This window comes from Mangifera indica, chromosome 17 (assembly GCF_011075055.1).
Source record: "Mangifera indica cultivar Alphonso chromosome 17, CATAS_Mindica_2.1, whole genome shotgun sequence".
In the NCBI taxonomy this organism is placed as follows: Eukaryota; Viridiplantae; Streptophyta; class Magnoliopsida; order Sapindales; family Anacardiaceae; genus Mangifera; species Mangifera indica.
This window is the reverse complement of record NC_058153.1, coordinates 11,138,737-11,151,567: the sequence shown is the minus strand read 5'-3', so window position 1 is coordinate 11,151,567 and position 12,831 is coordinate 11,138,737. Positions and strand designations below refer to the sequence as shown.

The 12,831-nt window shown below is 33.7% G+C and overlaps 2 protein-coding genes across 3 annotated transcripts; both read left to right on the top strand.

Moving 5' to 3' along the window:
- The first annotated feature begins 238 nt into the window (after positions 1 to 238).
- On the top strand, positions 239 to 4,390 carry LOC123200886 (probable LRR receptor-like serine/threonine-protein kinase At2g23950). Of its 2 annotated transcripts, none has more exons than XM_044616268.1 (11): positions 239 to 730; positions 818 to 950; positions 1,045 to 1,116; positions 1,201 to 1,344; positions 1,531 to 1,602; positions 1,769 to 1,828; positions 1,935 to 2,035; positions 2,116 to 2,247; positions 2,337 to 2,681; positions 3,090 to 3,497; positions 3,672 to 4,390. In XM_044616268.1, exons 1-11 carry the CDS (start codon positions 631 to 633, stop codon positions 3,713 to 3,715), a joined length of 1,611 nt encoding a protein of 536 aa, XP_044472203.1. In that variant the 5' UTR covers positions 239 to 630; the 3' UTR covers positions 3,716 to 4,390. The 2 variants fall into 2 exon arrangements, with proteins under 2 accessions (XP_044472203.1, XP_044472201.1); XM_044616266.1 differs by having other exon boundaries at positions 243 to 730; positions 3,090 to 3,469.
- Positions 4,391 to 5,733: 1,343 nt separating this feature from the next.
- LOC123200803 (autophagy-related protein 18b) lies at positions 5,734 to 11,425 on the top strand. The gene is made up of 11 exons (XM_044616189.1): positions 5,734 to 5,912; positions 6,615 to 6,688; positions 6,777 to 6,850; positions 6,964 to 7,073; positions 8,252 to 8,343; positions 8,581 to 8,693; positions 8,959 to 9,078; positions 9,521 to 9,666; positions 10,319 to 10,429; positions 10,819 to 10,884; positions 11,003 to 11,425. Exons 1-11 carry the CDS (start codon positions 5,848 to 5,850, stop codon positions 11,151 to 11,153), a joined length of 1,122 nt encoding a protein of 373 aa, XP_044472124.1. The 5' UTR covers positions 5,734 to 5,847; the 3' UTR covers positions 11,154 to 11,425.
- Positions 11,426 to 12,831: the final 1,406 nt, after the last annotated feature.

The following is a 12,831-nucleotide window of genomic DNA, read 5'->3' as shown; positions in this document are numbered from 1 at the left end:
GGAAAAATAATTAGTTTTTAAGGTTTGAAAAAAAAAAGATAAAATTTTAAAGGGTAAAGTTTTGTTAACTTTAATAGCTCATGAGTGAGTAAATAAAATTTTTAAAATTAAGGGTTGTAATGATAACAACATACTTTGGGTGCGAATTAGTACTTTGGCCTATATTTTACTGTAGAAATTTAATTATAAATTTGGTATTTCAGTTTTATTGAAATATTAAGGTATATAAATGGTAAAATGTGATGCTACGATAGATATTCTTGTTCAAAGGCAGTGTCTTGGTCGGTAATGGCAAAACAAAAGGTGGTGGAGAAGTGAGACTGAAAAGAGAAAGAGAAGGAGAAGGAAGCCACAGAAGGAGAGAGAGAGCCTCTGAAAAACCCAAGAAAAGAGAATAATCAAGAATAAATTTTTACTAAAAGAAAAGCAAAAGTAGCAAAACACAGTCTCTGTTTTCTGCTTTCAGTTTCCTTTCCATGTTGTGTTCGTGAAAAAAAAAAAAAAATCAGAACTTCGTTTTCATTTTCAGTTTTCTTCCTTTCTTTCATAATCCTCCTACTCATCAGTTTCAGTTGAAAAGGTTTCAATTTCATAGCTTAGCTTAATAGCTAGCTTTCCTTTTTAACTGCCATGGCCATTTCGAACCGCCGCTGTCGTTTCTTATTCTTATTGTTTTGTCTTTGCTCTTGTTCCCGAGTTTCTCTTTCTTATGAGCCCCGTAACCATGAAGGTAAAAGCTCTCTGTTTTTCTTTCTGTTTTCTGCTCAACCGATAAAAGTATGCAAATTTTGTTATGTGTTGTGGTTTTTTGTTGCAGTGGAGGCGTTGGTGAGTATAAAGAATGGTCTGAATGATCCACATGGAGTGTTGAACAACTGGGATGAAGACTCTGTGGATCCTTGTAGTTGGGCTATGATCACTTGTTCTTCTGAAAACCTTGTTATTGGCCTGTGAGTTTTTGTCGTTTTGGTTTGTTTAAATGTGTTCCACTCTTGAGAAAAGTTGTAACTTTAACAACTTTTCTGGGTTTTAATTTGTTCTCAGTGGAGCTCCAAGCCAGTCATTGTCTGGAAGTTTATCAGGAACAATTGGAAATCTCACTAATCTTCGCCAAGTGTATGTGGATTCATCATTTTTAGATACCCTTTTGGTTTAAATTTTGTTTAAGATTGTAAATTTTGTTGCTTGCTTTTTCTAAAGGTTGTTGCAGAACAACAACATTTCTGGTGAAATCCCTCCTGAGCTTGGAGCTCTTCCTAAACTTCAAACTTTGGATCTCTCAAACAACAGGTTGTCTGGTGTAATCCCAAGCTCTCTTGGTCAACTAAATAGTCTACAATATTTGTAAGTGTTTGATCATTATTTTGGTCTCATTCACAAATGAAGAACTCGAATCATTTTAGCCATATAGGTGGTGGTCTAGAGTTAGGTCTATTTTAATATTCATTAGGCAAATGGGTTTTATGAAATCTGTGCATTTGTTTATATGAAATAATTTTTCTGTATTGTTTTGTCATGTAATATGAGCAGGAGACTGAACAACAATAGCTTGACTGGACCTTTTCCTGTGTCTTTAGCCAAAATTACTCAGCTTGCTTTCTTGTGAGTATGGATTTGCTTATCTTTATAGGTCTTGTTTGTTTTATTGTCTTGAGAATGGGAACAAGCTGGAAGCATGCTGAAAAATTTTTCTGATTCTGAAACATTTAGGTATGATTATTATTTTAATTTGATTTTGTTTTGTTTGTTTGTTACTTTGGTGATTCAGGGACTTGTCTTATAACAATCTCAGTGGACCAGTTCCCAAGTTTCCAGCAAGAACATTCAAGTATGATTACTTATCAGTGGCTCTCTTTCTACTTTATCTCTGGTCAATGTTAATGCATTCTGATTCTTTATCTTTCTGCTGCACTGTTGTTGAATAATGAATGTAGTGTTGTGGGGAACCCATTAATTTGTGGAAGCAGCTCCACTGATGTTTGCTCTGGATCACCCAATAGTGTTCCTCTTTCCTTCTCTCTAAATGCACCACCTGGTAACTTTGTAATCCTAAAATTTGCCATTTATCACCCTAAACATCTTTAGTTATTCTTATTTTAACCTTTAATTAACCAGGACAACACAATTCCAAGAAATTAGTAATTGGTCTTGGGGTTAGTCTAAGTGTTGTCTGCCTCATACTCATTGCTCTTGCACTACTTTGGCACAGAAAGAGACAGAGGAACCTCAATATCCTTAACATTGGTGGTCAGTAACAGAACCCACTTCATTTTATTTATTTACAAGCAACTTTTATTGGTCAAAATCTCAAATGGAGTCTCTAATTTTTGTTGCAGACAAACCGGAAGAGGGTCTAATAAGCCTCGGCAATCTGAGAAACTTCACTTTCAGAGAGCTGCAACTAGCCACAGACAACTTCAGCTCCAAGAACATACTTGGTGCTGGAGGATTTGGCAATGTTTATAGGGGAAAACTGGGAGATGGGACTACGTTGGCGGTGAAAAGGTTAAAGGATGTGGCTGGAACATTCGGGGAATCTCAGTTTAGGACTGAATTAGAGATGATCAGTTTGGCCGTTCATCGCAACTTGCTTCGGTTAATAGGATATTGTGCCACCCCTAATGAGAGGCTTTTGGTGTATCCTTACATGTCAAATGGCAGTGTGGCTTCCCGGCTTAGAGGTTGATTCTTGCTTATCTTACTGCACCTTTTGTTACTAATTTTTCAATGGTGGACAAAATAAGTCTCTGATTTGTATTTGTTGAAGTAAAAATTCAACCACTGGATTGGTACTAGTTCAACCATAAGTTGGTCTAGATATGGACCACTATTGGTTGTTCAAACTTATATTCTGTTTAGATTGGCACTGCAACTAGCAAAGTTGGTGGTTTCTTCAAACCATTTTTTGTTGGTTCATTTATTAGGCATAAATTTAGAAAAAAATTGATAAATTTTGAGTCGATTGTTCAACCATCATACCGTTTGCGTTACCATTTCCTGTTTGTTCTAAATTCATTGTTTCTTTGATGATGTTTTAATTGGTAGCTTTGGTTCATTTAGCTGAAATATTATTATATCCGTGATTACAGCAAAACCAGCTCTGGACTGGAACACTAGGAAGAGGATAGCAATTGGAGCTGCAAGGGGTCTGCTGTATCTACACGAGCAATGTGATCCGAAGATAATTCACAGAGATGTGAAGGCTGCTAATGTACTTCTGGATGACTTTTATGAGGCTGTTGTTGGTGACTTTGGCCTGGCCAAGCTACTTGACCATTCTGATTCTCATGTCACTACTGCTGTCCGTGGTACTGTCGGGCACATCGCACCAGAGTACCTCTCCACTGGTCAGTCATCAGAGAAAACCGATGTGTTTGGATTTGGAATTCTCTTGTTAGAGCTCATCACTGGGATGAGAGCTCTAGAGTTTGGAAAGACAATTAATCAGAAAGGAGCCATGCTCGAGTGGGTAAGTTCATTCTGCAGCTACTCTTTAGGTAATTGATATACGAGATGATACTGCTCTGATTTTGAACGAATGTGACAATAAATTTGTCTTAATTTTGAATTATGTCTTGATGCCTTTAGATTTTTGGAAAACTTCTAATTAGTCTGATACAAAATGATGTGTACTAAACGTTGAATTGATAAAGCTAAAATGTTGATGCCAGGTGAAGAAAATTCTGCAGGAAAAAAAAGTAGAAGCGCTGGTTGATCGGGAGCTAGGATCCAACTATGACCGGATTGAGGTGGGGGAGATTCTCCAAGTGGCATTGCTCTGCACACAGTACCTTCCCGCCCACCGCCCCAAAATGTCAGAGGTAGTTCGCATGCTAGAAGGTGATGGCCTAGTCGAAAAATGGGCAGCATCTCATAATCATACTAGTCCCACCATTAACCTCTTCCATGGCAACCATACCAGCAAAAACACATCTTGCCCCACCACCGCACCAAACCATGCCCACTCCCATGACTATTCAACAATGTTTGGCACAACAATGGAGGACGACGACGATGACCATTCTCTTGATTCCTATGCCATGGAACTCTCCGGTCCAAGATAGTAATAAAAAAACAAATACAAGTGATTTTTTTTTTCCAATTCTTTGCAAGCCAATATATATATTTAAGCAAAGATAGTTGTTATGTAAATATTGCTTCATGTTTTGGATCATATGTACGTCAAATTCTCCATGTGGGGGGTCATCTTTCTGTATGGAGGGGGGCATTATGAAGATTCTCTGACCCCAAGTGAGAGACACAGGAAGAAATAGGCAATTTGGGGAATTGATTTCTGAGTGGTTTTGACTGATAGATGAAATGAGTTGTATGTTCAAATTGTGAGCTGTTACAGGTCATTTTCATAGCTGCTTTTAGCAGGTCACGCTGATGATTTTTTGTCTTTGGTTTTTCCTTTTGCTTTCTCTTTTTGGTGTTGTCAATCCTTTCAGCCTCACTTTCATTGCTTCCACTGCATTACCATCACCTTTTATAGTGGATTCAAGTCTAGTTGAGTTAGAGTTTAGTTCAAATTTATAATATATAAGACTGTTGAAAAGGTAATCAATGTTATTAGAAGGATAAACAAGTTGAATTATCAAATTGGAGCTTAAATAAAAATTTGTGATCCAGTGGTCTGGTGCATTCCCTTCCAATTTTTGGGACTCCACAATATTTCATTTTTTCAAGTTAAAAGTGATTAAATAAAATTATAATAATGGATAATCAAATGGAATTATAGTTTGGTTATATTGTCGGCGTGTTCATTGGATTGAGATTGAATAGATAATGGTTAACTAATTGAACCGGTTGATCTGGTTTGATTTTAAAATTACAAGACAATTATACAAATATTACATTTATACCCTTTTTTAACTTACCAATTATTATCATATAAATAAAATTATTTGTATATAGTTTTAAGTACTTAATTAGAAACTTATATATATCATCATGTGATCGAATGATTTTAAATTAAAAATAAAAAAATATTTAAACACATGGTGACATATAATTTGAGTTCTGAATTGAGTACTTAAACTGAATATACACAATATTACTCATAAACAAATTGAAATTGTTAACACAAATATGATTAAAGATTAACTATAATCATATTTAGTTTGTACAATAAAACTAAATATATATACTTTTGATACACAATTTAGGTACACATGAGATGTATTATCATATGATTAAATGATTTTGAATTAAAGATAAAAGAATACTCAATCATACGATGATACATTATCTATATGCTTGAATTATGTACCAAAAGCATACACATAACATTGCTCTAATTTGTATATAAGGGAAAATTTGAATTCAGCCAAACCCAAATAAAAGCCAATGCAAGTTTGATTTAAATTCAAAATGGTCAGTTTGACCTCTACTTGCTAACGCTGACAACTATTCCATCAAAGAAGTTACTAAAAGGTCATCAGAAAATAAGAAAAAAGATTATCAAATATTAAAAAAAAAACCATTAGAAAAGAAAAAAAGTTATCAATAAAGTTGAATTTGATGACAACTCAATCAAATCGAGCTAGCGTTATCCTGTTTGAGTTTGGTTTGTTTGATTTGAATATCAAACTAAGCACGAATTGACTCAATTCGGACAATTTGTTTTTATTTGAGGTAAGAGTTTTTGGATCCAATCGGACCAAGGCTGCTAAAATTGGGCCGACCCAAACCCGCCAGGCACACCCCCGGTTCTCTTCAACTCAAAACTGTACGTCAAAACTCCAGTCTTTCTCAAACTTTAAGCCTTTGCTTCGAAGTTGAAACTCCAAACACCATCAGCATCAAAATCGAATCAAATCTACTCTTGAAGAATTCTCATACGTAATGTCCAGTCAGTCCTCTCCGACGTCGTATCCGGTCCTCTTCGTTTCTTTCAATCAAGACAACCGGTACTTTCAGTCAGCGCGTTCCGTCACGATCAATTTTCTTCTTCATCTAATTCGTAGTTTCGTTTTATTTTTTATTTTTCGAAATTCTCAAGTTAGGTTTATTCACTGCGCTAAATATGTTTAGCTCACGTATTAAATGTGCGGTTAAGTTGCTTCTGCTGTTTGATGTTAATTAATGGAATCTTTAGTATTTCCTGAGATACAAACAGAAAATTATGCAACTTGAGAGTCTAAATTATTTTTTTGAAAAAAAATTCTGTTCTAATTATAAGTAAATTCATTCAAATATATATTTTGTTTTTTTCTCAGGATTTAGAATAATTCTTTATTCAAGAAACTGATAAATTTTTTTTTTTTAAATTTCAAGTTCAAATATATTGTATTTGTATGTTTAAACTGTGAAATTAATTAACGGAAAATTATGTAACTTGAGAAACTGAATTATTATATATGTTTTTATGGAAAAAAATCCGTTCCAATTTCATGTAAATTCATTCAAATATATTTTTCCTCAGAAACTAGAACAATCTGTTGTTCAAGAGACTGAGTTTTGTTTTTTTTTTTCAAATTTATATTTATTGTATGTGTTAATTGTGAGAATAATTAAGTTTGGTGTAATCTCAAATTTTTCCTGGGAAACAAACGGAATTTTTGGTGTTTAAAAGATGAAGAGATATATTTTTTCTATATAAATTGTTGCAGTGGCTTTGCTATAAGCACAAAGGATGGCATCAAGATATTTGATTCGAGTACGGGCAGACTCTGCTATGAACTAGGCAAGTACTTAGTTCTTGCGTTATAATTTGTAAATAATTTAATTTATAATCAGATTGCAAATAAGTTTTCTTAATTTCTTTTTGCTAGCGGTTGGAGCTTTCATAATTGTTGAAATGCTATATAGCTCTAGTCTTCTTGCCATTGTTGGAGCTGGTGAACAGGTTCTTTAGATTTTTACTAAATTTCAGCTCTAATATGCTTCGCACTATGTTTTCAATGGAATTTTTTATTTTTGTTTTTGTTAATTTTGAGTAATTTTGTGCTATTTTAACAGCCATCTTTATCACCACGTTGTCTCTGTTTATTTAATACTACAAATGGAACTGCTCTTCGAGATTTGAAATTTTTAACTTCAATCCTAGCTGTTCGCTTAAATAGAGAAAGGTAAGATTAATATCAAATGTTCATGTAGAAATTATGCTATTGATCATTCATGGTTATTGATTTTCTTTTCGGGATTTGTGATTGATTTTTAAAACAAAATTCTGTCTGGTTCTGATCAGAAAAATTTTGTGAAAGTAAACATGTATTATAACCATTTAAAGCAAACTAGAGTTTGATTAATGCAAGGACATATCCTCTGCTTGAATAAATGCATGTAATTTGTCCATTGAGCAGTCATTTTCCTTTTAGAACAACTTAAGTTCTGTTATGGTCTTTTTGGTACTACAATTTAGGTGGAGGAAAATTTTAGAACACTGCCGGCAAAATGCACCAGGTGCTGTCAATAGTTAAGTAATCCTTTGAATAAGTGAGCCTGAATTTTGAACATTATTTTAGTTTGATTGCTCTTTCAGTTATCGATTGATTCAGTGGTTGATGGCAACATTGCAGTCATTAGTTAATTTGCTAACTACACCATGGCTTGAGTGAAGAGTATGTCATACCTGGCTGGAGAGTTGCTCCCTTGGTACATAATAAGTTTACAGAATAGACATAAATTTTGACTAGGTTGGAGGGTAAGATACAGGGTATCAAATCTACATGGTAGTGAGTCTTTTGATGAAATGGAAGCTTAGAGTTGAGGACATTCTGGACTGATTCATTAGGAGAGCACAAAAACAGCCTGCTGTTATGCTCAGGACTGGATGTGTTTCATCTGGAAATAAGGGTTATCAGAACCTATCTGTTTCATTTCCCTACTGTTATGTTCCTAAATGGCTGCTTATGTCATCTTGTTTGGGTTGTAATAATGTGTGAAGTTGAATCATCAGTTAAATATAAGCCCCACTGACCTGAAAGTCTAATGTGATCAACCCCCTTCTAGTACTTTGGCCTTGTTTTGAGTACTTGTAAATTGCTTTTCCATGTATAAGAAGAGATTTTGAAGTGCAAGGAGTTTAAGAGACAGGTCTTCCTTTCTCTTCTTAATCAATATTTTATTTTGTAATATGTTCTTCTGAACACCCTTCTTCCATATAATTATTATCTTCAGCTTTAGATTATCTATCTTTATGTTGTTACTTTTATGGATTCATCATAATCTAAATTAATCAAGAGAAGCTTAATACGTTTTCATCAGTATGTTGTTTGTGTTTATTTGCTATCTTTGATTGATGTAGACTTGTGGTCGTCCTGCGAGATAAAACATTCATATATGACGCAGATACACTCGCAATTTTGGACACTATTGATACAGTGCCTAATTTGAAAGGTGAGGTCAAAATATCCTTTTTCTTTTTGCAGTATCTTTTCCTTTGCCCACGTAATTTACCTAAGAGTCATGATGCGCTAGAGATTAAAATAAGAAGAAAAGGAACATTGTTAACTACTGAAATGTGCTTATCTGTCCAGTGACATTGATGCTTCTGCACCATAGGCTGTGCAGGTTTGTTGCAGTAGTTACTCTTTGAAGATTATTTTTTTATTTTATAAATATTTATTGCCTCAGGACTTTGTGCATTTTCCCCAAGTTTGGATGCTTGTTTCTTGGCTCTACCTGCAAGTACATCCAGAGGATCAGTTTTGGTCTATAATGTCATGAAGCTCCAGTCACATTGTGAGGTAGTAGCATGAAGTTTTCTTATTAAAGTGGACTATTTAATTTCTCCTTTGGTTGTGCTTCATTAAATAGTAACTTTCTTTTCTACAATAAATTCTTTACAAATAAAGCAGAGAGCTCTGAAATTTCTGGCATTGCTAAAATGATGTCTGTTAACAGTTATTTATGACTTGCGGAAACTTAATCTCCTTACAAGATTGCAATAGAGGTCTTCTTTTTGCATTCCCTAGTTTACTGTATTTAGATTGTTGTTCATTTAACTTACAGATTGATGCTCATCGCTCACCATTGGCTGCAATGGTCCTTTCTTCCAATGGGATGTACATTGCAACGGCTTCTGAGCAGGGAACCATAATCAGAGTTTTTCTGGTATCAGAAGCAACTAAGGTAAGGAATAAAAATCCGTGTGTTTTAGTTGAACTTTACACCTGGGTATCTTTTCAGAGAGTATTCAATGATGTTAGCATTGTAGAATTTTAAGAAACATTGCTAGGGCATTTTGAGAGAAATGCAAACGGAAGAAAAATAAGAGAGCCAAACTAAAACTTTGGACAGCTCTTTGTTGAATAAACACTCAAATTTGTATATACTGCACACAGGTTTAGTAATAAAAATATGTCCCTCATTGCAATGGTTTGGAACAATTATGGCAACAAGCCAAACCTTCCTTTAGGGCCCTGCAATTTCTTGACATTATTGTCGGTGTTTGTTCATATTCTATATCGCCTTGACTCATAATAAACTGGATCTGCAGTATCAGTCTTACCATTTCTGATCAATCCTCATTTTTCATTCCATGTATGATATCTGATTACTTGTCTTTTGGAAGGCATATAGTTTCCGAAGGGGGACATATCCATCAACCATATATTCCTTGTCATTTGGACCATCAGTGCAGACTCAAGATATTCTTGTAGCAACAAGTTCATCAGGTTCCGTCCATGTTTTTTCTCTGGGGTTTGCCATTAATCAAAGGTCAGAACTCAAAACAATGCTTGGTGGTTTTAGATTCATGAGAACAAATTGAAAAGAATGGGGCCACAATATTATTCCTAATATGTGCACTTTAATTATGTAAAATTTCTATGCACGCAGAGATTCTTACTTCTTTTTTTTTTGGTCTTTTCTATTTTTTCCATTTCTGCTTCCACGACGACAGATTTATATCCATTGATTGTCTGCTGTAACAAATATTTCTGCCATTGTGGTTTATTCTTTTTGCTTGCTCATTAGATGTTTTTACTTTTGGGGTAAATGCTTGTTATGGACCTAAGTTAGCTGGCATCCCTGACAACTTCAATAACACCATAACATACTCTATGGTTCACTGTTGAAAAATTCTTAAAATGTTTAACTCATGTTGGCATGAATCCTTGGTGACCCCACTTAGTACCTGGTTTATCTCAATATCTCAGAAATAATTTTATCAGTGTTTGACAATCCTTCATTAGAAGGGAGATATGTGATTCTGAGTGAAACAGAATGGAGACTTTTTGGAGATCTAATTTGGTATCTTTGAGTGCCATAGAATTTCTTTTGATCAGAATTTTATTGCAGTTGTAAACCATATGAAGAATTTGAATTGGTGTGCTATTCCTTTTTTTTTTAACATTTTTATTCTTAACAGGAGGAGAAGATCAAATAGTTTTCGATCACTATTACCAGAATCTGTAAATGATGTTCTGGATCCGGCTCATCATGCTGTACTTCATCATGCTTTTCCAGCAGGAGTCAAAAGGTGAAGCATTATGAGTTTGCAATCTCTCTGGACGTTCCTTTTTTTTTTCTAATTACAAACTTGACCCCTCCTTGATAGGCTTATTTGCATTGTAGTTCTTAATTAGAAGCGTTTTCATCTTTTTTCTTCAAATTAGTTGAAGCAGAAGATTTAAATTTTCTGTTGAAAATTTTAATTTGAAGAAAAAAGATAAAAATGCACTACGATGGAAAATAGATATCTTAAACAAAACCAACTCCTACAATAGAAGATAGATCTCTTAAAAAGGCTTAGCAAACTGTGCAAGATTCAATGGTTTTTAGCTGAAGACGATTCCATCGATGACTTGTGAGATTTGAATCTGTACACTTTTGTTAAAAACTAGTAATGGAATTAGATGTTTGATGCAGCTGTGCTGTGGTTCGGAAGGTAGACAGGGTAATGGACAGATCATCAGCTGAATTTGTATCATATAGGTAATTTAACTTCTGCCTTCCAGCGAATTAATATGACTCTCTTTCTTTATACAAAGTATATTATCGAGTTCTTCAGCATCTCTTAATTGGCTTATTCTCCTGTTTTGGATTGTCCCAGGGCCTATATTTCAATAATAACCTACAACGGATTATTCCAGGAATACAGTTTCAGCATCAACAGGAGCACCATCGATGTGCAGTATGAGTCATTGTGGAGTTTGGAGCGTGAATTCAATGTTTTGGCCACGGCTGCGGACAGATACCACTGAAACCTCAGTATTTTTATACTTTCTCATCTCCGAAACGCAGAATAATGTACTAAACTTATGTCAATTATGTAGAACAAGGTCCAGCTGACATGAGACACAACAGTCAACTGCCACAGCAAAACATACGCTGTAGTGTGGAAAACAGTGTTTTAGTGACCGGAAACTAAACTGACAATGCAGAATTGAAGAAGGTAGTTGTTTTATTAAGTATGTAAATTATCTAGCACATATTGTGTCTCATATTACCTGCAAAATTTTCTTTTTGTTTCATATATTTATTTGAAGCCCAGTGTTTTCCACTTATAGGGATGACAGCGGAAAGGGATAGAGAAGGGCTCTTAATCCCTGTCCTTATCTTTACAGAGGATGTAAATCTTCGTCTTTGTTACAAGGATGATGAAAATCCCTTATTCTTTTCTTACAAAGAAAAATCTCTTTCTAATCTCTACAGGGAAAAATCCTTTATTTTTATTTTCTAAACATAATATAAATATATTAAATAATTAAAATTAAAGTTAATATACTATTTTAAATGTTACAAATATCATATATTGATTATTTTAATATATATAAATAAATATAAATAAATTTAAAAAATATAAATTATCTAAAATTATAAGTATATATTAGTATTTTAAACAAATATATTAATATAAAAAAGTAAAGATAGAGAGGGGGGGTAGGGATGGGACTTAGATGGGGATATAATCATCCTCGGTTTTATTGGAAAATTCTCTCTGCATGGTGGGGTGTAATATTATTTCTCCATTTTTTAAAGCAAAATTAGAGTTGAGTTGAAAATTATGTTTTGAACCCAATATGTTTTGACAAATCCGAGACTAAACCGATTTGATTAATGTTACCAATTACCTTCATGAGTAGTGTTATGTTTGCAAGTTGAAAGAAAGTAAGATGCTTATCTAAAAAAATATAATACCTAATATAAGCAATTATTAGAGTTGATTCGGTTTGAATTCAAATATGTGTTCAATTTGATTAGAGTAACTCAAATTAAAACTTTAGAGTGATATCTCAATTTGAGATTAAAGACTCATTAATAATTTTTTATAGATGATTTTTTTTTTCTCTAACAATTTATGGTTGTATATTATTTGAGTAGATTTGAGCTTAAACTATAAATAACTACTATAAATTTAACTCAAACTCAAAATTGTTCTTATTTAAACTTAATTCGAATCTATCTTAACCATTATTGAGAAATGTTTCAGCAAACTCAATTATTACAAACTAATAACTAAACTAAGAAACCATGGACAATGTTACCTTTTTAAACTTACAATTCTCTTTATAAATAAGCCTCTACTAAACTTTTCCATATTTCCCGATAGTTTTCTTTTAATTTGTTCTCACTATTTATAAAATACGCGTAAATAATATTTATTTTTTTTAATAATGAATATACGTACCAGCGACAAATTATAATATATATATATATATACACACACACACACGAGGATGTGTCATAATTAATTCAATAATCAAGTAATTAAAATCAATTAATTATCAACAAGACCACAATTAATCCTCTCAAGACTCAGCTTTCTCCCAATAAGCCACAGCCATGCCTGAAGAAACAAGTCTAAAATCAGCTCCGCCCGATCTTTATACTTAAATCTCAACTGGGAATCCGAGCAGGTCTCGGCTTGCCGATCCCTCG

What these genes read in the sequence shown, in the direction of transcription:
- LOC123200886 (XM_044616266.1), top strand. Translation starts at nt 631, where the DNA reads ATGGCCATTTCGAACCGCCGCTGTCGTTTCTTATTCTTATTGTTTTGT. An exon ending in TGTGGCTTCCCGGCTTAGAG is followed by an intron (nt 2,682 to 3,089) that starts GTTGATTCTTGC and finishes CCGTGATTACAG; the next exon opens with CAAAACCAGCTCTGGACTGG. An exon ending in AAGGAGCCATGCTCGAGTGG is followed by an intron (nt 3,470 to 3,671) that starts GTAAGTTCATTC and finishes TGTTGATGCCAG; the next exon opens with GTGAAGAAAATTCTGCAGGA.
- LOC123200803 (XM_044616189.1), top strand. Translation starts at nt 5,848, where the DNA reads ATGTCCAGTCAGTCCTCTCCGACGTCGTATCCGGTCCTCTTCGTTTCT. An exon ending in GTTCGCTTAAATAGAGAAAG is followed by an intron (nt 7,074 to 8,251) that starts GTAAGATTAATA and finishes TGATTGATGTAG; the next exon opens with ACTTGTGGTCGTCCTGCGAG. An exon ending in TTTCCAGCAGGAGTCAAAAG is followed by an intron (nt 10,430 to 10,818) that starts GTGAAGCATTAT and finishes TGTTTGATGCAG; the next exon opens with CTGTGCTGTGGTTCGGAAGG.